Below are 27,503 nucleotides of genomic sequence, written 5' to 3' on the forward strand. Positions count from 1 at the left end.
GTTCGACTATAGAAAAGGTTGAGAGTAGGGTGGTCCGAAATAAAGTTTCAGGGAAGCAAGATGGCACCGGCAAGCAAGAAGTTGGATTGAAGTGTGTCTACTTCAATGCCAGGAGTGCCCGGAATAAGGTGGGTGAACTTGCAGCATGGGTTAGTACTTGGGACTTCGATGTTGTGGCCATTTCGGAGACATGGATAGAGCAGAGACAGGAATGGTTGTTGCAGGTTCCGGGATTTAGATGTTTCAATAAGAACAGAGAAGATGGTAAAAGGGGCGGAGGTGTGGCATTGTTGGTCAACGACAGTATTACGGTTGCAGAAAGGATGTTTGGGGACTTGTCAACTGAGGTAGTATGGGCTGAGGTTAGAAACAGGAAAGGAGAGGTCACCCTGTTGGGAGTTTTCTATAGGCCTCCGAATAGTTCCAGAGATGTAGAGGAAAGGATAGTAAAGATGATTCTCGATAGGAGTGAGAGAGACAGGGTAGTTGTCATGGGGGACTTCAACTTTCCAAATATTGACTGGAAACACTATAGTTCGAGTGCTATAGATGGGTCAGTTTTTGTCCAGTGTGTGCAGGAGGGCTTCCTGACACAGTACGTAGATAGGCCAACAAGGGGCGAAGCCACATTAGATTTGGTACTGGGTAATGAGCCTGACCAGGTGTTAGATTTGGAAGTAGGTGAGCGCTTTGGTGATAGTGATCACAATTCTGTTATGTTTACTTCAGTGATGGAAAGGGATAGTCCCCACTGGGCAAGAGTTATAGCTGGGGGAAAAGGCAATTTAAGGAATAAAAGAATGAAAAAAGTAAGATTAGGCCCAATCAAGGATAGTAGTGGTAAGTTATGTGTGGAGTCAGATGAGATAGGGGAAGCACTAAATGAATATTTTTTAAACAGTATTCACTCTAGAAAACGACAATGTTGTCGAGGAGAATACTGAGATACAGGCTACTAGACTAGGTGGGATTGAGGTTCACAAGGAAGAGGAATTAGAAATCCTTCAGAGTGTGAAGATAGATAAGTCCCCTGGGCCAGATGGGATTTATCCTCGGATCCTCTGGGAAGCCAGGGAGGAGATTGCCGAGCCTTTGGCATTGATCTTTAACTTGTCATTGTCTACAGGAATAGTGCCAGATGACTGGAGGATAGCAATTGTGGTTCCCCTGTTCGAGAAGGGGAGTAGAGACAACCGTGGTAATTATAGAGCAGTGAGCCTTACCTCAGTTGTTGGTAAAGTGTTGGAAAAGGTTATAAGGGATAGGATTTATAATCATCGAGAAAAGAATAAATTGATTAGGGATAGTCAGCACGGTTTTGTGAAGGGAAGGTTGTGCCTCACAAACCTTATTGAGTTCTTTGAGGTGGTGACCAAACAGGTAGATGAGAGTAAACCGGTTGATGTGGTGTATATGTATTTCAGCAAGGCGTTCGATAAGGTTCCCCACAGTAGGCTATTGTACAAAATGCGGAGAAATGGAATTGTGGGAGATACAGCAGTTTGGATCGGAAATTGGCTTGCTGAAAGAAGACAGAGGGTGGTAGTTGATGGGAAATGTTCATCTTGGAGACCAGTTACTAGTGGTGTACCGCAAGGGTCGGTGTTGGGTCCACTGCTGTTTGTCATTTTTATAAATGACCTGGATGAGGGCGTAGAAAGATCGGTTAGTAAATTTGCAGATGACACTAAGGTCGGTGGAGTTGTGGATAGTGACGAAGGATGCTGTAGGTTGCAGAGAGACATAGATAAGCTGCAGAGCTGGGCTGAGAGGTGGCAAATGGAGTTTAATGCAGACAAGTGAGAGGTGATGCACTTTGGTAGGAGTAACCAGAAGGCAAAGTACAGGGTTAATGGTAAGATTCTTAGTAGTGTAGATGAGCAGAGAGATCTCGGTGTCAATGTACACAGGTCATTGAAAGTTGCCACCCAGGTTGACAGGGCTGTTAAGAAGGCATACAGTGTTTTAGCTTTTATTAATAGAGGGATCGAGTTCCAGAACCAAGAGGTTATGGTGAAGCTGTACAAAACTCTGGTGCGGCAGCACTTGGAGTATTGTGTACAGTTTTGATCACCGCATTATAAGGAGGATGTGGAAGCTTTGGAAAGGGTGCAGAGGAGATTTACTAGGATGTTACCTGGTATGGAGGAAAGGTCTTATGAGGAAAGGCTGAGGGACTTGAGGCTGTTTTAATTAGAGAGAAGAAGGTTGAGAGGTGACTTAATTGAAACATAAAATAATCAGAAGGTTAGATAGGGTGGATAGGGAGAGCCTTTTTCCTAGGATGGTGACGGCGAGCACAAGGGGGCATAGCTTTAAATTGAGGGGTGAAAGATATAGGACAGATGTCAGAGGTAGTTTCTTTACTGAGAGAGTGGTAAGGGAATGAAACGCTTCGCCTGCAACGGTAGTAGTTTCACCAACTTTAGGTACATTTAAGTCATCATTGGACAAGCATATGGGCGTACATGGAATAGTGTAGGTTAGATGGGCTTGAGATCGGTATAACAGGTTGGCACAACATCAAGGGCCGAAGGGCCTTTACTGTGCTGTAATGTTCTATGTTCTCTTCTTTACACTGATAAAATACAGCTATATCCCAATGACCAGCTGGAGCAGCTCAAAAATAAATCAACATCAATGGGCAGCCTAACATATCCAACTGGTCTCTGAGCAAAAAAAAATTTTCATTGAGAGATAGACTGGGCCTTTCCAAGATATTGTTTTCAAAGACAAACAAATCCTAATTCTGCAAAACTCTATGTCAAGCCTTGTTAGACCATATACACATACTCATGTTGGCTCAGAAAAAAAAAGCAATCTTCATTTGAAACCTTATACTGTCCCAATATTAAATAAGGAAAATGATCACCTAAAGTCCTTTAGAGAAGGAGCTTCCATCGTTACCTAGTCTGGACTAGATGTGCCTCCAGATCAACAGCAATGTGTTTAGCTCTTGAATGAACCAGCAAACCATTCAGTCGAATCAACCACAAGAAGGGAGAAAAGGAACAGGCCACGTGGCATCGACCCAGGCACCAGAGCAACAATGGCAGAAACAACCCTGTCGACCCTGCAAAGTAATCTTCACTAACTTCTAGAGATCAGTGCCAAAATATGTCTCACAGACTAGTCAAGCAACAGCCTGACACAGATTGTAAGGTATGATTCCATGAATAAGACTATTTCCCAGACTCCATCACCAGCCCTGGGTATGTCCTGTCCCACCGGCAGAGTCCCAGCAGAGGGGGCGGCAAATGGTGTACAGTCAGGAGAGAGTTGTCCTGGGAGTCCCCCAACATTGACTCTGGATCCTGTGAAGTCTCATGGCTTCAGGTTAAACATGGGCAAGGAAACCTCCTATGATTACCACATGCCGTCCTCCCTCAGATGATCAACGTTGAGCAACACTTTGATGAAGCACTGAGGGTGGCAAGGGCACAAAATATACCATAGACCATATGGTGGGGGATTTCAATGTTCAGTACGACTGATCAAGCTGGTCGGGCCCTACAGGACACAGGTGCTAGACTGGGTCTGCGGCAGGTGGTGAGGGAACCAACAAGAGGGAGAAACATACTTGACTTCATCGTTACCAATCTGCCAGCTGCAGATGTATCTATCCATGACAGTATCGGTAAGAGTGAGCATCACACAGTCCTTGTGGAGACAAAGTCCTGCCTTCACATTGAGAACAACCTCCATAGTGTTATGTGGCACTATCACTGTGCTAACAGGGACAGACATCACACTGATCTAGCAAATCAAGGCTGAGCATCCATGAGGCGCTGTGGGCCATCAACAGCAGCAGAATTGTACTCCAGCACAATATGTAACCTAATGGCCCTGTGTATCCCCCACTCAACCATCACCATCAAACCAGGGGATCAACCCTGGTTCAATGGAGAGTGCAGGAGGATATGCCAAGCATACCTGAAGATGAGGTGTCAACCTAGTGGAGCCACCAAACTACATAAGCAGCAAGTAACAGACAGAGCTAAGCAATCCCACAACAAAAGGATTAGATCTGAGCTCTGCAGTCCTGCCACATCTAGTCATGAATGGTGGTGGACAATTAAACAACTCATTGGAAGGAGGAAGCGTCACATATATCCCCATTCTCAATGATGGAGCAGCCCTGCACATTAGTGCAAAAGATAACAAAAACAGAAATTGTTGGAAAGGCTCAGTTGGTCTGGCAGCATCAGTGGAGCAGGTCAAGCTCCTGACCTCATTACATCCTTGGTTCAAACATGGACAAAAGAGCTGAATTCCAGAAGTAACAGTGACAGTCCTTGACACTGAGGCTGTATTTGACCAAGTGTAGCATCAAGGGAGCTGTAGCAAAACTGGAATCAATGGGTATCGGGGGTAAATTCTCGGTGGTTGTAGTCATACCTGACACAAAGGAAGATGGTCGTGGTTATTGGAGGTCAGTCACCACAGCTCCAGGACATCTCTGCAGCAGTTCCTCAGGATAGTGCCCTCAGCCCAAACATCTTCAGCTGCTTCATCAATGACCCTCCCTCCATCATCAGGTCAGAGGTAAGAATGTTCAATGATAGAACATAGAACATTACAGCACAGTACAGACCCTTCGGCCGTCGATGTTGTGCCGATCTGAAGCCCATCTAACCTACACTGTTCCATGTACGTCCATATGCTTATCCAGTGACGACTTAAATGTACCTAAAGTTGGCAAATCTACAACGGTTGCAGGCAAAGCATTCCATTCCCTTACTACTCTCTGACATCTGTCCGATATCTTTCACCCCTCAATTTAAAGCTATGCCCCCTCATGCTCGCTGTCACCATCCTAGGAAAAAGGCTCTCCCTATCCACCCTATCTAACCCTCTGATTATTTTATATTGCACAATGTTCAGCACTATTCATGACTCCTCAGATACTGAAGCAGTCCATGTTCAAATGCAACAAGTTCTGGACAACATCCAGGCTTGGGCTGACAAGTAGCAAGTGATGTCTGCACCACACAAATGACCATCTTCACTAGGACAGAATCTAAACACAGCCCTTTGACATTTAATGGTATTATCACCATTGAATCCCTTACTATGAATACCTTCATTGACCAGAAACTAAATTGAATTAGTCATAGAAATACAATGGCAGCAACAGCAGGTCAGAGGCTAGGACTCCAACAGTGATGGCATGAGGGGATGTAGTGCCAATCAAACTGCTTTGTCCTGGATGGTATCAAGCTTCTTGAGCATTGTTGGGGCTGTACCCATCCAGGCAAGTGGGGAGTATTCCATCACAGTACTGACTTGTGCCTTGTAGCTGGTGGGACAGGCTGTAGAAGAGTCAGGAAGTGAGCTACTCACCACAAAAACTTAAGTCTGTCGTGTTGTGGCTACGTAAATAAATAGTGTTGTGAATAAACTTTGTGACAACTGTCTCAATACGAACACGACTCTATGGTATATGTTATGTGGACGAACATCTAGAAAACTAGAAAATGCATCAATCTCTCCAACACTCAAAAGCTCTGCTCAAGGACTCCTCTGGTCTTGGATTTTGATCCCTTCACCACTGGAAGCCACGCCTTCAGCTGTACAGGTTCAGTTCTGGAATTTTCTGTGTCTTTCCATCCCATCACTTCCTTTCTGATAATCCTTAAAAATTTACTTCTTTGACTGAGTATTTATTGTCAGTCTTAATATTGCCTCATATGGTTTGATCACATTAAGATGAAGTATTTTGGGACAGTTTATAACAGTTTCTGAGCTGTATATAAATGAATGTTATTTTTGTTGGCCGGTGCGACTACTGGGTTATCCTTAGTCGGCACTTTTGTGCAGGAGAACAATGGGTATCAGAACACAAAGTAGAGGAATAATCAACCTCAGTTAGCACTGAAGGCAAAGTCTGTTTACAGGAACAGTACATCTGCAGACAAGATATCCAAGCAGAGCTTTAATCCATTCGCATCCTGGCGAGATAGCCCAGTTTTAATTCAACATCAATATCTAGTTATTCCAGGCCCAAGTCGGACACAAACAGATACAAAATGCAGCTTCTAGCTCAGGGGCACCATCTACTGTACCAGTTTGGCATTTCCCCATCGCTACAGCAGCCAGCTGCCCTGTCGGATTCACCACCAAATTGTGGATGGAGTCATGGCCTTCAGATGGCCCAAACTCACTTCACTCAGAGTCCATCTCCACTGCAGCAGTGCCATGGGATGGAGCCCCCAGTTTATAAAGGCCGTGAGTGGATCATTCTCTAACTGACTGGAACTTTGCTTCACATCTCCTTGCTTTTGTTACTGCTTTGTCTTTTGTCAAAATGCCTCAGCCCAAAAGCAGAACTCTGCCTCACTGACCAGTGGGTAAGGAAGTGGCTGATGAACTGTGTGAACAGGAAGACAAAGTAGATTAAAGTGTAATTTACCATTTTGGGGAGCAACTAAACCCCGAAACTTCACCTTTCAAGCCCGGGTCTGTGAGGAAGTGGATGACCCAACTCGGGAAGTAAATTTACATCAGAGACTCCTGTCTGAAGAAACTCTACCTGGGATCTCGTTCTGATCGACATTCAGTGATATCTGTAGCAAGCTCATAAGGTGATACAATCCCATGACCCCAGCCCCAACACCCTTCTTTAGCCTTAATTTAACCCACCACAGGCCCAGGTTACTGTCTGCCCTCTCATCCTGCCTGGTTAAAATCATCTCTCTCTCCAAGTGCCCAGCCCAAGTTTGTTTAAATTCATATTTTGTGCAGTGATAAAAAGCAGCATGTTGAACGTTGAGAATGTATCAGCAAAATCTCAAGAAAATCCAGCCCCTGCCATCCATACAAGAGCTGGGACTGATGGGCAAGTGTTCCACAACTCTCCCTGGAATACCGCCACCTCTCCCTGAAGGGTCTAGGCCCGAAACGTCAGCTTTTGTGCTTCTAAGATGCTGCTCAGCCTGCTGTGTTCATCCAGCCCCACATTTTATTATCTACCTCTCCCTGTCTCCCAGCTGGCCCCCTCACATCTCCACCTCCACCCCCACCCCCATCCCGCCACCCGACTCCCAGCTCCCCACCATAACCACCTTTTATTTGTCCAGCCCTTCCATCCATTCAAGGATCCCTTTGATTACTACACACTGACAAGTGCCAGGCTTTCCCAAACCCAGATATGTCCAGGCTCTGCCCCTTGAGCCAACAGTTAATACACGCACCCAGGTGGGTATTTTTCTTAGCATCCTGCTTGCTTCAGGCAAAATTCTGCATTTCCCTTTGACAAACCTGCCTGACTATGGCACTGGCTGGGTCTTTGGTCCAACTTCAGTTCATGGCCAGAGCTTCATAAGGAGGGAGAGAATTCAAAACCATCCCCTCAGTGAGAACTGAGTCACCGTTCGCCTGTCAGTCTCCATTCAGATTTAAATGTAGCTAAGTAAACTTGGTATGTGGGCTGTGGGGAGGGGTGGGGAGGGGAGGGACGGGACAGGACCTGTCTCCTGGGGGTAAGAGGGGATAAACAGCAAGGGGCATACAAAAAAAGGAGCAAACACTGTCAATAACCCCTTCCCTTGACTGCAGGATACATCAGTTTGAGATTAATTCCCTCAGGTAATGCTCCAGGCTCCTTGTTACCTGCAGAAAGGCGCAGACTAGACATGATGGACCCGACCCAGCTGATCTGCTCAGAGGACCCCCCAAACACGTCCTGGAAAGCCACAAAGAAAAGTCCAAAGGTCTTCAGTGTTCCCATAACCAACACGTTCACCTGGAAATCAAGATCAAGACCAAGGGTTACAGACAGAAATCAGCCAACGTGAAGCATACAGTGATCCCTGAGCATCAAACAGAAACCTCTCTCTGTGGGAGACCCAAAACCACATCAGTCTCCTCCTGAGCTCCAGTTCTTTCTGCTCAATCTCTGAAAGGTTCAGGATTTCAGGCAGTCCTCTCCCTGAACCACTTCAGCATTGCACTATCATTATTACCGGGCAGTTTCATCAACAAACGAGTGAACAGAATCAGTGGCATGGGTTTGCAGAAATCACTTGAGTTGAACAAAGAGAGGATTTGTATGGGGTGGTGTTTGATGATGTGAGAAGCCTGAGAAAGGGTGATCACACACTTGTTCTAGCACAGGAGGTCATTCTGCCCAGAGTCCGTGCTAGTTTTCTGTGCAATGGTCGAGAAGAATCAGCTTGAGATGCAATGAGGCACAGACCTTTGCAGTATTGACTGATCTCTGGCTCCCGAATTAGGAGGGGATTTTGAAGGGCCGAACGAGCACCTTCAATGAGACAGGGTTTGCGGTGAGGGGATTGTAGTTGCATTGGCCAGGAAAAGCAGCAGGAATTTAGAAGCAGTTACTGTCTTCAGTATAGCAGAGTCATCAGTAAACCAACACCTAGATGTCTCCTTAATCTGTATCCAACTTTACAAAAGCAAAATACTGTACACATGCTGGAAATAAAAACAGTAAGTGCTAGGAGAAGTGAGCAGGAACTGTGGAGAGAGAAACTGAGTTAATAGGCTGAAACCCAGGTCAGTTTGTAGCACATTGGGAGCTAGGAGTTTGAACGCCGTGTTTGTCGGTAATACTGTTTACTTTTGACTCGCTCACTAATTAGATCAATCACTAGCATTCACCTGGTTAACCTACAATATCTACACCCATCTGACATCACAACACTTCTTCCACTCCACTCAATCCACTCTCCAACCTCCATCACCTCTCCACCCCAACAAAAACATTAAAATGGTCATTTTCCAGTCCCTTTCGGTTCTAAAGAAGTGCACATCGGACAAAACATCAACTCTACTTCTCTCTCCACAGATGCTGACAGATGTACTGAGTTTCTCCAGCATGTTCCGTGTTTATTTCAGATTTCCAGTGTGCATGGTATTTCACTTATACCAGCAACATGGTTTTTCATTTACTAATGTAACATTGACCTTGCTGGCTCAGCCATTGCCTGTCCCTACTTACCTCTTTGAGAAGGTGGGGATGAACTGCCTTTTGAACTGCTGCAGTCCATCTATTGTGGGTTGACTCAGAATGCACTTAGGGAGGGAATTCCAGGATTCTGACCCAGTGACAGTGAGGGGATGGTGATATATTTCCAAGTCAGGATGGTGAGCGGCTTGGAGGGGAGCTTGCAGGGGATGGTGTTCCATGTATCTGCTGCCCCTTGTCCTTCTAGATGGAAGTGGCTGTGGGATTGGAAGGTCTGTCTGAGGACTTTTGGTGAACTTCTGCAGTATATCTTGTAGATAGTACACACTGCTGCTACTGAGCTTTGATGGTGGAGGGAGTGGATGGTTAAGTTTCTAGGTGGAGTGCTAAACAAATGGGCTACTTTGTCTCGAATGCTATCTAGGTTTTTGAGTACAGGTATTTCTCCTATAACATGATAGTTGTGTTCTTATGTGACCTCACACTACAGAATATCATCTTATAGGGAAATTGCTACAGAAGGCCGCTAAACCTGTATAGCACAAAGTTAGTTATCCAAACAGCGTCCGCTATTCATCAATTGTGTTACAGCCAATGCACGTTCATGAAACATGTGTTATAGAAGAACTACTTGTGTTGTTGAAGCTGTACACATCTAGGCAAAGTAGAAGCAATTGCATAAGCATTCTGACTAGTGCCTAGTAGATGGTGAACAGGGTTCAGGATATAGGTGTGTTACTTGCTGCAGGATCCCTAACATTTGTACTACTCCAGTATCTGCAGCATTTATATAACTGGTCTAGTTCAGTTTTTGGTCAGTAGTAAGTAGGTTAAATAGTGGGGGATTCTGTGATGGTAACATCATTGAGCATTACTGCCACACAACTGCCGGACAATGTTATTTCCAATTTGTCAGTCCAAGTCTTGACATTGCCAAGGGTTTGCTGTGCATGGACACAGGCTGCTTCAGTGTCCGAGTCGTCGCAAATGGTGCTGAACACTTTGCAATTGTTGGTGAACATCTCTACGCTGGAGGGAAGGTCATTGATGAAGCTGCTGATGATGGTTGGGCCTAGGACATTACCCTGAGGAACTCCTGCAGAGATGTCCTGGAGCTGAGATGACTGACCTTCAACAAACACAATCATAGAACTTAGAACATAGAACATAGAACAGTACAGCACAGAACAGGCCCATCAGCCCACGATGTTGTGCCGACCATTGATCCTCATGTATGCACCCTCAAATTTCTGTGACCATATGCATGTCCAGCAGTCTCTTAAATGACCCCAATGACCTTGCTTCCACAACTGCTGCTGGCAACGCATTCCATGCTCTCACAACTCTCTGTGTAAAGAACCTGCCTCTGACATCCCCTCTATACTTTCCTCCAACCAGCTTAAAACTATGACCCCTCGTGTTAGCCATTTCTGCCCTGGGAAATAGTCTCTGGCTATCAACTCTATCTATGCCTCTCATTATCTTGTATACCTCAATTAGGTCCTCTCTCCTCCTCCTTTTCTCCAATGAAAAGAGTCCGAGCTCAGTCAACCTCTCTTCATAAGATAAGCCCTCTAGTCCAGGCAGCATCCTGGTAAACCTCCTCTGAACCCTCTCCAAAACATCCACATCTTTCCTATAATAGGGCGACCAGAACCAACGAGTGGAGAGTTTGCCCCAATACCCATTGATTCCAGCTTTGCTGGGGTTCCTGGATGCCACACTCAGTTGAATATGGCTTTGATGTCAGGGGCAACTACTCTCACCTCACCTCGGGAATTCAGCTCTTTTGACTTTACTACGGCCTTTGTCCAAACATGGTCAGGAGCTGAGTGGCTAACTGACTGTTCAAAAGGAGATATCCCTTTGCCAGTCTGCATGGCAGCACTGCCCTCTCTTATTGAGATAGAAGATCCGAAGGGGACTTGATGAGGTGAATGCTGAGAGAATGTTTCCCTTTGTGAGAATGTCTACAACAAGAGGACTCAGTTTTTTTAAAAAAAGGTGTTTTCATTTAAGAAGGAGATGAGAGATTTTTCCCCCTCTTAGAGGGTCAGTGATTCCCTCCATTGGGGGAAAAGTTCCTTCCTATCTACCCTGTCTATACCCCTCAATATTATCTTAATCATGCCCCATCTCAGTCTCCTCTGCTCCAAGGAAACCAAGTCCAGTCTGTCCAATCTCTCTTCATTGCTGAATCTCTCCAGCCCATGCAATATCCTGGTAAATCTTTTTGGCACCTTCTCCAGTGCTATTACCTCCCTCCTATAATGTGAATTCCAGAACTGTACACAATACTCTAGCTGAGGCCTAGTCAACAACGTATACAGTATCAGCATAAACCCACAGTCAGAGTTGTACAGCATTGAAACAGACCCCTCAGTCCAACTTGTCCGTACTGACCAGATGCACTAGATTAATCTAGTCCCATTTTCCAGCATTTGGCCCAGGTCCCTCTAAACCCTTCCTATTTATATATTCATCCAGAAGCATTTTTAAAGTTGTAATTATACCAGCCTCCACAACTTCCTCTGGCAGTTCATTCCATACACACTCCACCCTCTGTGTGAAAAAGTTGCCCCCTACGTCCCTTCTAAATCTTTCCCCTCTCACCTTAAACTCATGGCCCTCTAGTTTTAGACACCACTATCCTGTTGAGAAGACCTTGACTCTTTATCCTATCCATGCCCCTCACGATTTTATGAACTTCTATAAGGGCATCCCTGAGCCTTTGATGTTCTAGGGAAAATGGCCCCAGCCTATTCAGCCTCTCCCGATAGCGCAAACCCTCCAACCCTGGTAACATCTTTGTAAATCTTTTCTAAATCCTCTCCAGTTTCACAACAACTTTCCTTTAGCTGTGAGACCAGAACTGCATGCAATACTCCAAAACTGGCCTAACCAATGTTAATTCCCGCTCAACATGACTTCTCAACTCCTATACTCAATGCACTGACCAGTAAAGGCAAGCATACCAAACACTTCTTTGATCTTAAACAGAATCCTTCAAAAAAGGAAGGGAAGCACATTATATGACTTTTTAACCCCTTAATTTACCTGTACCACTACCTCACAGAATTGATGGACATGTACACCAAGGTCCCTCTAATCCTTGGTGCTTCCCAGGGACCTACTGTTAACATATTCCTTTGCTTTGCTTGTTTTTACAAGTGCATCACCTCATACTTATCCACCTTAAATTCTATTTGTCACTTAGGAGACCATCTGGCCAACCCATCAGTGTCCTCTTAGAATCTAAGGCTATCCTTCTCACCATCAATTTTTGTATCATCTGCATCTTACTGATCAACGCTCCTACATTCAAGTCTAAATCATTGATACAAATACAAAAACAAGATCCCCAACACTGGACCCTGGGCAAATCCACTTGCTAAACACCCCACAGTATCCCATTCTGCCTCCTGCCGCTTAAATAATTGCAGTTCCAATCTTCCAAATTTCCTTGGATCCTCTGGGGTCTTACTTTTACTATCAGTTTCCCATGTGGGACTTTGCCAAAAGCCTTGCTGTAGTTCAAGTACATCATGTTGAATGCAGTGTCTTCATCTACACACCTGATACCTCTTTGGAAAGTTCAACCAGCTTGCTCAGACATGATCTCCCCTTAACAAAACCACGCCGATTGTTCTTGATTAACCCCTACCTCTGAAATGCAGATCATGTGGTCCCTTTAAATTGCTTCCAATAGTTAACCCACTACTGAGGTTAGACTCAATGTAGGAGCAAATTCCTGCAGATGTTGGAACCTGTATTAAAAATAACAAATGCTGGAGATCACAGCTGGTCTGGCAGCATTCGCAGGGAGAGAGCAAGCTAATGCTTCGAATCTAGATGACTCTTCTCCAAAGCTTCACGTTTGTTCTGATGAAGAATCACCTAGTTAGATGTTAGCTTGCTTTGTCTTGATGGATGCTGCCTGACTTGCTGTGAATTCCAATATTTGTTGTTGTCTGCACCAGGGTTAGACTGACTAGCCTGTAGTTTCCGGATTTATCCTTTGCTCCTTCTTGAATAAGAGCAGCACGCTGGCTGTCCTCCAATCCTCTGTCACCTCTGCTGTGGCCAGAGTGGACATGAACACTTTGCAAGTGCTTCTGCTATTTCCTCCCTTGCCTCACTCAACATTTCATCTGGCCCTGGTAATTACATTAATTGAATTTTAAGCCTGACACAACACTCAGAACCTCCTCTCTGGTTATGCTAATTCATTCAATTGTATCAGACCTTTTCCCTGATTTATATACCTATATCGTACCTCTCACTAGTGAACACCAACACAAAGTATTCAGTTAGGACCCCACTTGTGTCCTTTGTATTTTGTTCGGTGGTAGAACGTAGGCAGCACTAGCTGGCCCAGCATTTATTGCCTGTCCCTCGTTGCCCCTTGAGAAGGAGGAGCTGCCTTCCTGAACCACTGCAATCCACTTGCTGTAGGTAGACCCACAATGCACTTAGGGAGGGAGTTCCACAACTGCGACCAGCAACAGTGAAGGAATGGCGATATATTTCCGAGTCAGGATGGTGAGTGGCTTGGAGGGGAACTTGAAGGTGGTCGTGACCCCATTTGTCTGCTGCCCATGTCCTTCTAGACGGAAGTGGTTGTGGGTTTTGAAGGTGCTACCTGAAGATCTTTGGTGAATTTCTGCAGTGTATCGTGTAGATAGTACACACTGCTGCTACTGAGCGTCAGTAGTGGAGAGAGAGGATGCTTGTGGATGTGATGCCAATCAAGCAGGCTGGTTTGTCATGGATCATGTTGAGCTTTTGGAGTGTTGTTGGAGCTGCACCCATCCAGGCAAATGGGGAGTATTCCAGCACACTCCCGACTTGTGCCTTGTAGATGGTGGACAACTTGTGGAAGTCAGAAGGTCAGTTAGTCGTTGCAGGATTCCCAGTGTCTGACCTCCTCTTGCAGCCACTGTGTTTATATGGTGAGTCCAGTTGAGTTTCTGGTCAATGGTAACCCACAGGATGTCGATAGTGGGGGACTCAGTGATGGTAACACAGTTGAATGTCAATGGGTGATGGTTAGATTGTCTCTTACTAGCAATGGTTACTGCTTAGCATTTGACTGGTGTAAACATTACTGGACCCGACTCCTTCCCCCATGATCTTGTTACCCTTTATGTACCTGTAACACAATTTGTATTTCCCTTGATTTAACCTGCCAGTATCCTTTAGATCCACATTTATAAATCAATGATCCTCCGACACTTCCGCCATCTACAATCCGACCCCACCACCCAAGACATTTTTCCATCCCCTCCCCTGTCTGCTTTCCGGAGGGACCACTCTCTCCTTGACGCCCTTGTTCGCTCCACACTGCCCTCCAACCCCACCAGACCCGGCACCTTCCCCTGCAACCGCAGGAAATGCTACACTTACCCCCACCCCTCCTCCCTCACCCCCATCCCAGGCCCCAAGATGACTTTCCACATTAAGCAGAGGTTCACCTGCACATCTGCCAATGTGGTATACTGCATCCACTGTACCCGGTGTGGCTTCCTCTACATTGGGGAAACTAAGCGGAGGCTTGGAGACTGCTTTGCAGAACACCTCCGCTCGCTTCGCAATAAACAACTGCACCTCCCAGTCACAAACCATTTTAACTCCTCCTCCCATTCCTCAGACGACATGTCGATCATGGGCCTCCTGCAGTGCCACAATGATGCAACCCGAAGGTTACAGGAACCGCAACTCATTTTCTGCTTGGGAACCCTGCAGCCCAATGGTATCAATATGGACTTCACAAGCTTCAAAATCTCCCCTCCCCCCACTGCATCCCAAAACCAGCCCAGCTTGTCCCCGCCTCCCTAACCTGTTCTTCCTCTCACCTATTCCTTCCTCCCACCTCAAGCTGCACCTCCATTTCCTACCTACTAACCTCATCCCGCCTCCTTGACCTGTCCATCTTCCCTGGGCTGACCTATCCCCTCCCTACCTATACTCTCCTCTCCACCTATCTTCTTTTCTCTCCATCTTTGGTCCGCCTCCCCCTCTCTTCCTATTTATTCCAGAACCTTCTCCCCATCCCCCTCTCTGATGAAGGGTCTAGGCCTGAAACGTCAGCTTTTGTGCTCCTGAGATGCTGCTTGGCCTGCTGTGTTCATCCAGCTTCACACTTTGTTATCTTGGATTCTCCAGCATCTGCAGTTCCCAGCATTTGCAGCTGTCTGCAAAATAGACCTCACACTGATACATCAGGGCCTAGCCCAGGGCCTAGCAGAGCCCTCTGTGTACTGGATTAAAAAGCTCTCCTGGATCCATTGAAGAATTCTGCTCCTTCAAAACCTTCCACACTATGACTACCTGATTTTGTGTTGGGAATTTTGAAAATCTCCTCCTATTAACACTCTTTTACTTTTATACTTGCCTGCAACTTACCTCCATATCTGCTCTTCTATCGCTCTTGGATTGTTAAGGGGCCTATTACACTTTCCCAGCAATGTGATAGCTCTTTTTTTGTTTTTAAGTGCTATCTATATGGCTTCATTTCTGGAGCCTTTAAGATGACATTCCTCTTTACTGCTTTGAGAGATTTCCAGATCAATACTACAACACCTTCTCCCCCTTCCCTGTCTCACCTGAAGATGCTACATACCGGAATATTGAGCTGCGTCTTCTGCCCTTCTCTCTCTCCTGTGTCTCAGTGACTCGCAATTACACCATAAACCTCGTTTCAATGTGCGCCCTCAACTCATGTGCCATCAGACTCCTGGCATTATTTTTGGCAATATAGTGTGATTCTTGACCCACAGCAATCTGCCCTCTGAAATGGACTAGGACTACAGTTTGTACAAGGGCACTGAGAGAAAGGCAACAAAGGAGTAACAGGAATACAGAACATCGGGCTAATGGTAAGATTCTTGGTAGTGTGGATGAGCAGAGAGATCTCGGTGTCCATGTGCATAGATCCCTGAAAGTTGCCACACAGGTTGATAGGGTTAGAGATAATGGGAACTGCAGATGCTGGAGATTCCAAGATAATAAAATGTGAGGCTGGATGAACACAGCAGGCCAAGCAGCATCTCAGGAGCACAAAAGCTGACGTTTCGGGCCTAGACCCTTCATCAGAGAGGGGGATGGGGGGAGGGAACTGGAATAAATAGGGAGAGAGGGGGAGGCGGACCGAAGATGGAGAGTAAAGAAGATAGGTGGAGAAGGTGTGGGTGGGGAGGTAGGGAGGGGATAGGTCAGTCCAGGGAAGACGGACAGGTCAAGGAGGTGGGATGAGGTTAGTAGGTAGCTGGGGGTGCGGCTTGGGGTGGGAGGAAGGGATGGGTGAGAGGAAGAACCGGTTAGGGAGGCAGAGACAGGTTGGACTGGTTTTGGGATGCAGTGGGTGGGGGGGAAGAGCTGGGCTGGTTGTGTGGTGCAGTGGGGGGAGGGGATGAACTGGGCTGGTTTAGGGATGCAGTGGGGGAAGGGGAGATTTTGAAACTGGTGAAGTCCACATTGATACCATATGGCTGCAGGGTTCCCAGGCGGAATATGAGTTGCTGTTCCTGCAACCTTCGGGTGGCATCATTGTGGCAGTGCAGGAGGCCCATGATGGACATGTCATCAAGAGAATGGGAGGGGGAGTGGAAATGGTTTGCGACTGGGAGGTGCAGTTGTTTGTTGCGAACTGAGCGGAGGTGTTCTGCAAAGCGGTCCCCAAGCCTCCGCTTGGTTTCCCCAATGTAGAGGAAGCCGCACCGGGTACAGTGGATGCAGTATACCACATTGGCAGATGTGCAGGTGAACCTCTGCTTAATGTGGAATGTCATCTTGGGGCCTGGGATGGGGGTGAGGGAGGAGGTGTGGGGACAAGTGTAGCATTTCCTGCGGTTGCAGGGGAAGGTGCCGGGTGTGGTGGGGTTGGAGGGCAGTGTGGAGCGAACAAGGGAGTCACGGAGAGAGTGGTCTCTCCGGAAAGCAGACAGGGGTGGGGATGGAAAAATGTCTTGGGTGGTGGGGTCGGATTGTAAATGGCGGAAGTGTCGGAGGATAATGCGTTGTATCCGGAGGTTGGTAGGGTGGTGTGTGAGAACGAGGGGGATCCTCTTGGGGCGGTTGTGGCGGGGGCGGGGTGTGAGGGATGTGTCGCGGGAAATGCGGGAGACGCAGTCAAGGTTGATAGGGTTGTTAGGAAGGTGTATGGTGTGTTAGGTTTTATTAATAGAGGGATTGAGTGTCGGAGCCATGAGGTCATATTGCAGCTGTACAAAACTCTGGTGTGGCTGCACATGGAGTATTGCGTACAGTTCTGGTCGCCACGTTATAGGGTGGATGTGGAAGCATTGGAAAGGGTGGAGAGGAGATTTACCAGGATGTTGCCTGGTATGGAGGGAAGGTCTTATGAGGAAAGACTGAGGTACTTGAGGCTGTTTTCATTAGAGAGAATAAGGTTAAGAGGCAACTTAACAGAGACATACAAGATGATCAGAGGATTAGAAAGGGTGGACAGTGAGAGTCTTTTTCCTCAAATGGTGATGGCTAGCACGAGGAGACATAGCATTAAATTGAGGGGTGATAGATATAGGACAGACGTCAGAGAGTAGTAAGAGCGTGGAATGCCCTGGCTGCAACAGTAGTAGACTCACCAAGTTTAAGGGCATTTAAATGGTCATTGGATAAACATTTGGATCATAACGGAATAATGTAGGTTAGATGGGCTTCAGATTGATTTCACTGGTCGACACAACATCGAGGGCCGAAGGGCCTGTACTGTGCTGTAATGCTCTATGTTCTATGTTCTATGTTCTATGTTCTATGTTCTATGTTCTATGTTCTATGTTCTATGTTCTATGTTCTATGTTCTATGCTGGCTTTACCAGTGTTGCCCAAATCACATGAAAGAATAAAGAGAAGAAAGTCTGCACCTGATCACTGCTCAGTGGGGTATGATGAAAATCTGACCTCAGTAGGTTTTGTTGCCAATGGTGACCACAGCTAGAACACATGTGGTAACATCTGTTTGACTTAGAAGTCTGATAAATTTACCGACTCCTCTGGCCTGACGGTCAAACTGCTGGAAATAATTTGTAACATATTTCTTTATTCAGACTGAATTTTTAAGAGTGGGATAAATTCAGGAGAACTAATGTAACATGAACAAAAACAAAAGTTGCTGGAAAAGCTCAGCAGGTCTGGCACCATCAGTGAAGGAAAAAACAGTTAACATTTTGGATCCAGTGACCTTTCCTCAGAACTGATGGTGACTAGGAAATCGTTAGTTTATATGCAGAAAATAGGGGAGGAGATGGGGTAGGCAGTAAACGATAGGATAGAGCCTAAAGAGAGAGAAGAGCAGTTGGACAGACAAAGAGTTGATCACGATCAGGCTGGGAGAGTGAATAGGGGACTGTTAGTGACTAACAACAGGGGGTGTGTAATGGCAGGCTATGTGGTAACAAGGCCTGGTGTGTAGGGTCGGGGGCTGGGACATTGGAGAGTTTAGGCCCTAAAATTATTGAACTCAATATTGAGTCCAGAGGGCTGTAGGGCCCCCAAGCAGAAAATGAGATGTTGTTCCTCACTGGAAAACTGCAGCAAGCCAGAGACAGAGATGCTAGCCAAAGAACAGGGTGGTGCATTAAAGTCACAGGTAATTGGAAGCTCAGGGTCTTTTTTGTGAGGAGAACGTAGATGTTCTGCAAAGTGGTCACCCAGTCTATGCTTCATTTCCCCAGGGTAGAGGAGACCACATTGTGAGCAGCAAGTTTGGGATTTTAATAGATATAAAAGTAAAAGGAATTACACAGTTGAAAAGTTTTGGGAAACAGAGTTAGGATTAGGAATAGTTGATACAAGTTAAATACTGTATCTGTTAGTATTTCCAATAGTTGACATCTTTAATTTAATCACTTCTTGTTTAAAATAGATAAATTCCTGATTGTTGAGACAATGTGCACCATTTAGAAAACTGATTTCTGACAAGGCCACTGGGTTATGTGAGGGCAGAAGAATACAATTTCATTTGTTTCATGGAGGAATGTAAATTCTGTTCTAATTTGAAAAAACAACTGTATTGACAGCAATGAAAGATTGTTGGTGCGGGAACAAAAAGGACTCATTTTAAAAGAACCCAATGAGACAGGTGGAGAATCTGGACAGGCTCAGAGACAAACAGGTTTTGGAAACATCTAGATTTTAAAAAATAAGCAGCAAGTGTTGAACATCTATATGGTCTGCTCAGCTTTGCAGATTCTGAAAATGATGCTCTAGAGATAAAAGGCTTCATTTCCCACTTAATGACAAACTTATCCTCAAATGATTCACAACACAACAAAGTATGTACTGATTAAAGGTTTTACATCAACTATGTACAGTAAATGTTGGGACCAAACACTTCCAGGACAGGGACAGCATGACATTAGATACAGAGCAAATCTCCCTCTACACTGTACCCATCAAATACTCCCAGGACAGGAATAGCACAGGTTTAGATGCAGAGCAAAGCGGTCTCTATACTGTCCCTATCAAACATACCCAGGGCAAGCACAGCATGAGTTTGGACACAGATTAAGGTTCTTTGTACAACATCCCCAAACAGTGCCAGGTCAAGTAAAGCAAGGGATTACTTTTGTTAAAAAAAAAACATGAAATTAAAGCTGACTCTACACTAACCCATCAAATGGTGGTGAGTTACTGCTGTCCATGTGATTTGGGGATACTGCTACCAGAGAGGGAGATCCAAGATTTTGAGTTGGAAAATCTGAAGGACCAGCAATATAATTCCATTTCAGGATGGGGTAGGGCTTTGTGGGGAACTTGCAGGGCCTCCTGTTCCCATGTATCTGCTGCCGTTGTCCTTCTAGATGGAAGTGGTCATGGGTTTGGAAGGTGCTATCTGAGGATCTTTGGTGAATTTCTGCAGTGCATCTTGTAGATAGTACACACAGCTGCTACTCAGTGTTGGTATTGGAGGGAGAATTATTTTATCCATTTGTGGGATGTTGGTGTTGCTGGCTGGGCCCAGCATTTATTGCATGTCCCTAGTTGCCCCCCTTGAGAAGTTGGGGGTGAGCTGCCTTCTTGAACCTTTGCAGTCCATGTGCTGTGGATTGACCCACAATGTCGTTAGAGAAGGAATTCCAGGATTTTGACCCAGTGACACTGAAGGAATTGCGATATATTTCCAAGTCAGGACGGTGAGTGGCTCGGAGAGGAACTTGTTGGCGCTGGGGGGGGGGCGGTGGTGGTGGTTTGTGTCAATACTGTGTGGACCTGGAGGAACACAGCAGTCCTGATGAAGGGTCCCAACCTGAAATATCAACTTTTCTGCTCCTCTGATGCTGCCCGACCTGCTGTGTTCTTCCACCTTCACACTGGATTGAGTCTGACTCCAGCATCTGCAATTCTTGCTCTCTCTCTTGCAGGGGTTGTGTTCCCATGTATCTATTGGCCTTTTTCTTCTTGATGGAAGTGGTCATGGGTCGGGTAGGTGTTATCAGAGGAACCTTGCTAAATTATTCCAGTGCATCTTGTAGATGGCATAAATTAACAGTGAGGGAGTGGACAGATAGGTGCAAACAGGGTGCCTTTATGCATTCATGAACTACCATGTTGCTAAGACATAACATAAGACATTATACTAAACCCTCAGCTAGGAAACTTTGTGCCAAATGACTTGTACGTATATCTGCTGCTTAATCAGAGTTCCAAAACTCCTATGGTCATTGTCTAAAACTCCACCGGATGGCATTTTCTCCAGGATCTCTCCATTTCACCCCCAACTATTCCCAACTGCTGTTGAGTCTACCTGCATGTTTTGGCCCTACATCCCCCCACCACCTTGCTCCTTCCTCCAACCTGTTCCCTCCACCCACTACCCTCCAACTCTCTCCCCTCTTCTGCTCACCTGACACAACACTCTCCACCCCCACTCCCTTGACAACAGTCTGTTGTCTTCCATCTTGACCCTACTGTCAATGGCATTCTTCCAATTATTAGTAGTCCAATTATTTTCACCTGAATGACGTTTTTGGGATATTTGCTGTGCTTGAAGGATTTTTTTCTAAAGTGGAAATGGTTATGTTGCTGGCTAATCACAAAGCAGTTCACAACATGATTTGGGTTTGGAAAGGAGTGACTGTTTAAACAGTATTGGTGTTCCGTGAAGAGCAAGTGGATAAATCAACAGCCAATCTGTTCTTCGTGTTGTTGCTGAAGGCGGTTTATTGTCCAGGCCACCCGGAGAATGTCTACATCTTTCTCCAAATGTACCAAAGGAATCTCTAAAATCCATGGCAAACCCTCGGCACTGTGATGGAATGTTAATCTGTGCGTTGTAATCTCCTTCCAGCAATCAACCCCTGAGGACACAGAGAGGTGTGCTCACTACCCACTGCGGCACAATAGCAGGGAACGGAATGAGGGACACAATATCCTGGGATGTTGCTCCTGCCACTTGGCATTTGTAACAGCTTCTTGTGTTGAATGGTAAACAGACTGGCTGAAAGGAAAAAGGGTTTAAGGGCTGAGCTCGAACATTAGCTCTGCTGATGATGGAAGGAATCAATAGCTTGATCTTTAATAACTCAGATCCTCAACTCACAAACAGGAGTGAGGAAAATAAGAGTCGAGAATGAGGACAGTCTGCAGAATTTGTAGAACTTTGTTATCAAAGTGGGAAATGTTTGCTTTTAACTAAATAAATTCCTGGTCTAAATTGTGCACCCTCAGTTTATTCGACACACACAGGCAGGCACATTTCTCTTTCAGGAACTGATTGACCTGCAGTTTTCAGCTTGTGCAGCTTTTCTTCTCTGATTCAACAACAACTTGCATTTTTATTGCACCTTCAGTCCAGTAAAATATCCCAAGCTTTTTGTCACAGGAAAAATTGGCAAACAAAATATAATACCAAGGCATAAAGCCATATCAGGGCAGGTCCAAAAGGTTTGATCGGAAAGGAAGATTTTAAGATGTGCTTAAAAGAGGAAAAAGGTGGATAGGTTTAGGGAGGGAATATCTGAACTCAGGCCAAGTAGATGTAGGCAAAACTACTGACTGTGCAGCAATTAGAATTATGAGACATATAGGTGTATGTTAACGTATGGAAGCATCTGACAAGTACAGAGATAGGGAGGGGATTAGGAGCTTGAGGATATAACAGAGACAGGGTCAATTAGGAGTCAGTGTTATAGTTGCCCATTATTTAAACATCTTAAACCGCCCAATATTGTCCAAGTTGAGCCTCTCCCTAAGTTTTTAGCTAACACATGGCTGGAGACTTTTGTGCAGGTCGCAGGGAGTAAGAGTGTTGTTGATTAGAGGTTTTCCTGAACAGGGTCTGGGCGACAGAATTCTCGAAGCATTGCAACACTAAATGAGGCCATTCAGCTCAGTGGTACAGTTGTTAAGTGAGGCTCACTCTCCTACGCTCACCCCCAAGCCCCATAACTCCAAAATTTAGAAACAGATGAGTGCAGAAATTCAACTCCTTACCAGGAAGAAATGGAGCACTATCATCCAGCCCCAGCCTCCATCAGGTGGGTCCACATACTGTTTCACCTTCTGACTCCAACACTTTGTCTTTCTCACTTCTTCCATCTTCCGTCAGCAGGTACTCAGAAACAACGCCACCTGTTTCAGGCGCCTGTTGCATATTTACAGACATCATTGTTTGAAAGTTAAACAAAACCTCCTCTATAAAGTCACAGGTAATTTTGCTTTGAGATGGTCCTTTTGATTCTGATGCACAGATTTTAATTCAGCAGCTGTTCAGTAAAAATATCACTCTCCAATTGAGAATCAGTTCTGCTCCCCAAATGCATATTGGTCAGAACATGGGATCAGCGTATGCCAGAAACTGTGAATCAGGTTTTAATGAAAGGCTCCCATTCAGGTACAGTGCTTACAGGGTGCCCTCCCAGGTGACTACACCGCATTAGTCATGAATAAAACTTCATCCAGTCCTGGCAATTCCATTTCCAACTGCAATCCACGTGGCAAGTCAACATGGATTAGGAGTCAAATGGGAATGTTTTACCTGAGGGTCAATCAGATTGACATGTCTGGGGGAGGTTGAATGGCCAGACAATAGAAGAGGGGAGTGGAGAAGATGGTGAGGGTGGGATGTGGAAAGGGGAGAAGTGGGTTCTACTGCTGTGAGACTTCACCAAACACAGGACATTTTGGATAAAGGGGCTAAGGCCACAATGGATCAAGATGACTGAAGACTTACATTCTTTAAAAAGACAATAATTCAAATGATGTTTTCAACTCCAGTTTAGAGCTCAACAACTGATTTGCAATGTAAACTTGCATCCTCTTTAATGCAATCATTTCAAAGAGCTAATGTTTTAAATATTATCAGAAACGAGCACAACATGTGCCACCAGTATTTAAACCAAGACCAACGAACAGAAGAAAGTCTTTCTGCTGGAAACACACAGCTAACGTTTCAGTCTCTGCACTGGCCGGGGTGGGGGGGCGGGGGTGGTGGTGGTGAGAGTTTCCTTTCGTGTTTTGGGGAGATCACAGTCCTGTGACTACATGCTTCTCTTTCAGCCATTTCCAGCACTTTGGCATTAATTCAATGTCAAGTTTCATCTTATTAGAAAGAGGCCAGGGGGTGGCCCGTTAACCCCTTGCCTGAAGTCTTGTGACTTACTGAGATTAAGCCTCTTAGTCTGAGCGCCAAGTTCCTTACGTTCCTTTAAGTGTTCACTGGTAGTAACTCACCTGCTGTGGTCCTCTCGGGGCTCGATATTCTTGGAGTTCAATCAAAATTGCTCGATAGTTTGCTCTTCTAATCATTATTTTTCATTGTCCAAGACAGAAGGAGTCAGACTTTGGAATTGTGTAGGTCCCATTCCCAGATTCCCCGCACCTGCAGCACAGCGAATACAAAGTACTTTAATTCTTTGAAAATGAGAGAGTGGCAGATTGTTTCCTGTGATCCAGCAGCAATAGGCAGTATTTCAAAACCCCATGGATAGAGTTCGGAGTGTGGTTCAGAACACCTCTGCACTAAGTAATAAAGTGAAATACAGATAATGCTAGAAATCATAAATAAATATTGAATGGCCTGGGAAAGCTCAGCAGCGACTGAGGAGAGAGAACAGAGTTAGAGTTAATGTTTCAGTTCCTTGGACCTGAGAACAATTATATCCTTACATGCACATAAATAAATGTGTTTTGATATTATTTATTGCAAGTTGGGTTTCTGGTTTGTGTGTTAACAACCAAAGGATTTCTGTGCATCTGAAGTTAATAATGAACTTGTTTGCATCTCCCTAGCCATGGTGATTTCTTTGAAAGTGGTTTTTGAAACTTAGATTTAAAGTGGATGAGTTTTGTGCATCACTTAGATATTTATTATTTTTAGATTATTTTGCAACACAGAAAGGGAAGTAATGGGGTCTCAACGTTTGTTACAGACTTCTGGAGTTATTGTATGGAAACTGTTGAGGAGGACTTAAACCAACATTGGGGGGTGTATGGAGTATTGGCATCCTGAGAGAAGGTAAAGCAGACAGATGTATGGTCAAAATTAGAAGAAACAGAAAGCAAGTGAGGAAGACACGGGGGAGTTTGGCAAAGTATGGATCATATTTATTTTAATGCTAAGAGTTTGACAAACAAGGCAGATAAGCTGAGGGCACAAATTAAACCACACTGTATGCCGAAATTGCTATATTCAGACATGGTTGAGACGGGGCAGAAGATGCAGCTCGACGTTCCAAGATATAGCATCTTCAGGTGAGACAAGGAAGGAGGAGATCAATATTGATCCGGAAATCTATTATGAATGACATCTTAAAGGCTCCTCAAATTAAGCCATATAGGTAGCACGTGAAAACCAAAAAAGAGCTATCACATTGCTGGGAATATGCTATAGGCCTCTTAACAATCCAGTAATCCACTACACAGACGGCTCTGCTAGGCTCTGGGCAAGGGCCTGATGTATCAGTGTGAGGGCTATTTTACAGACAGCCATCATATCACCATTAGATTCAAGAATGTCCTGGAAAATGACAAGGGTGAGCCTGAAATCAAAGTTCCAAGCTCAGGGAAGGCCGATTTTAATAAGATCGGATTTGGTTTAGCCAGAATGGACTGGAAGCAGATACTTTCAGGTAAATTGCATCAGAGCTGTGCAAGACATTGAAGGAACAAGGGAGGATAGAGGGCCAACATAGTCCAGTAAAGACAAAAGGGCAGGACCATTAATTCCTGTAAATGCTGGATATTGAGGGACAGACAGCATTGGATAAAGAAAAAAAGGGGAGGCTTTTGGCACAAAACTGACTCAAAACAGCAGAAGCCCTACAGGAATACAGTCAAGAGGGAACTTAAAAAGGAGATGGAGTTCCAAATGTGGATCTAAAGGATACTGGCAGGTTAAATCAAGGGAAATACAAATTGTGTTACAGGTACATAAAGAATAAAAAGATAATGTAGGAAAAAGAGTAGAGTCCAGCAATATTTACACCAATAACTAATAGCTAAGCAATAACCATTTCCAATAAGAGACAACCTAACCATCACCCATTGACATTCAACTGTGTTACCATCACTGAGTCCCCCACTATCGACATCCTGAGGGTTATTATTGACCAGAGACTCACCTGGACTCACCATATAAACACATTTGCAATAAGAGCAGGTCAGAGGCAGGGAATCCTGCAGCAAGTAACTCACCTTCTGACTTCCACACGTCTGTCCCACCATCTACAAGGCACAAGTCAGGAGTGTGATGCAATACTGCCCACTTGCCTGGATGGGTGCTGCTCCAACAATGCTCTAGAAGCTCAACACCATCCAGGGCAAGGCAGCCCACTTGATTGGCACTGAATCTACAAGCATCCACTCCCTCCACCACCGACGCTCAGTAGCAGCAGTGTTCCATCTGGAATCATAGTATCCTTACAGTGTGGAAACAGACCCTTCGGCCAAACAAGTTCACACCAACCCTCAGCTCATCCCACCCAGACCTATCCCCCTATAATCCACTCAATCTACTCATCCCTGAACACTATAGGCAACTCAGCATGACCAATCCAGCTAACCTGCACATCTTTGGACTTTGGGAGGCATCTGGAGCACCCAGAAGAAACCCACACAGACATGGGAAGTATGTGAAAACCCGACACAGACAGATGCCTGAGGGTGAAATCAAACCGGGGTCTTTGGCAGCAGTGCTAACAACTGAGCTACTGTACCACCCTTGATGCTCTATAGAAATTCATCAAAGACCCTCAGACATCATCTTCCAAACCCATGGCCTCTTCCATCTAGAAGATACATGGGAACTCTGCCACCTGCAAGTTCCTCTCCAAGCTGCTCACCATCCGAACTTGGAAAAAAAATGCCAGTTCTTCAGTGTTGCTGGGTCAAAAATCTTGGAAATCCCCCCAGGGGTGGGGAGTGACGGGGGAGGGGAGGGGTGGGGTGTGACGGGGTTAGGATGGGGGTGGGGGTGGGGAGTGATGGGGGTACGCATGGGGAGTGACGGGGGTGGGGGTGGGGAGTGACGGGGTGAGGGTGGGGGTGGGGAGTGATGGGGGGGTGGGGGTGGGGTTGGGGATTGACGGGGACGGGGAGTGACGGGGACGGGGAGGGGTGCGGAGTGACTGGGGGGTGCGGAGTGACTGGGGTGGGGACTGACGGGGAGAGGGGGTGGGGGTGGGGGTGGGAGTGGTGGGGGGTGACGAGGGGAGGGGGGGTGACGAGGGGAGGGGAGTGACGGGGAGGGGAGGGGAGTGACGGGGAGGGGAGGGGAGTGACGGGGAGGGGAGGGGAGTGGTAGGGAGTGTCGCGGTGGCGAGGGGTGGGGAGTGATGGGGGTGGGGGTGGGGAGTGACAGGGGTGGGGAGTGATGGGGTGGGGAGTGACGGGGAGTGACGGGGGTGGGTGGGGAGGGGAGTGACGGGGGTGGGGGTGGTGTGGGGACGGGGAGTGACGGGGACGGGGAGTGGGACGGGGACGGGGAGTGACGGGGACGGGGAGTGACGGGGACGGGGAGTGACGGGGACGGGGAGTGACGAGGGTGGGGGGTGACGCAGGGGTGGGGAGTGGAGTGACGGGCTTGGGGAGGGCAGTGACGGGCGTGGGGAGGGCATGGGGGTGGGGACGGGGAGTGACGGGGTGGGTGGGGAGGGGAGTGACGGGGTGGGTGGGGAGGGATGGGGAGTGGGGAGGGACGGGGGTGGGGAGTGACGGAGTGGGTGGGGAGGGGAGTGGCAGGGGGGTGGGGAGGGACAGGGAGTGACGGGGTGGGTGGGGAGTGGAGTGGCGGGGGGGTGGGGAGTGACGGGGAGTGACAAGGGTGGGGACGGGTGGGGAGTGACGGGGTGGGGAGGGGTGGGGAGTGACGGGGGAGGAGGAATGACGTGGGTTGGGGAGTGACGGGGTGAGAGGTGAGGAGGGGTAGGGGTGGGGTTGAGGAGGGGTGGGGATGAGGAGGGGTGAGGGGGACTGGGGAGGGGGGGGAGGAGTGAGGGTGAGGAGGATTGAGGGAGGGTGAGGAGGGGTGGGGATGAGGAGGGGTGGGGATGAGGAGGGGTGGGGATGAGGAGGGGTGGGGGGGACTGGGGAGGGGGGGGAGGAGTGAGGTTGA

At 46.5% G+C, this 27,503-nt stretch overlaps 1 protein-coding gene across 4 annotated transcripts in view; it reads right to left on the bottom strand.

Annotated features, from left to right (window-relative positions):
- Positions 1-27,503, bottom strand: part of slc16a4 (solute carrier family 16 member 4) — a 98,892-nt gene that overhangs the window by 44,980 nt on the left and 26,409 nt on the right. For all 4 annotated transcript variants that reach the window (XM_048553324.2, XM_048553326.2, XM_048553327.2 and 1 more), the window contains exons 2-4: positions 23,624-23,771; positions 22,385-22,535; positions 7,612-7,744 (exon numbers count right to left, since the gene is read on the bottom strand). In XM_048553324.2, the coding sequence (XP_048409281.2) occupies positions 7,612-7,744; positions 22,385-22,489 (238 nt within the window). In that variant the 5' untranslated portion in view covers positions 22,490-22,535; positions 23,624-23,771. The remainder of the gene's footprint in view (positions 1-7,611; positions 7,745-22,384; positions 22,536-23,623; positions 23,772-27,503) is intronic.

This window comes from Stegostoma tigrinum, chromosome 21, assembly GCF_030684315.1.
Source record: "Stegostoma tigrinum isolate sSteTig4 chromosome 21, sSteTig4.hap1, whole genome shotgun sequence".
Taxonomy (NCBI): Eukaryota; Metazoa; Chordata; class Chondrichthyes; order Orectolobiformes; family Stegostomatidae; genus Stegostoma; species Stegostoma tigrinum.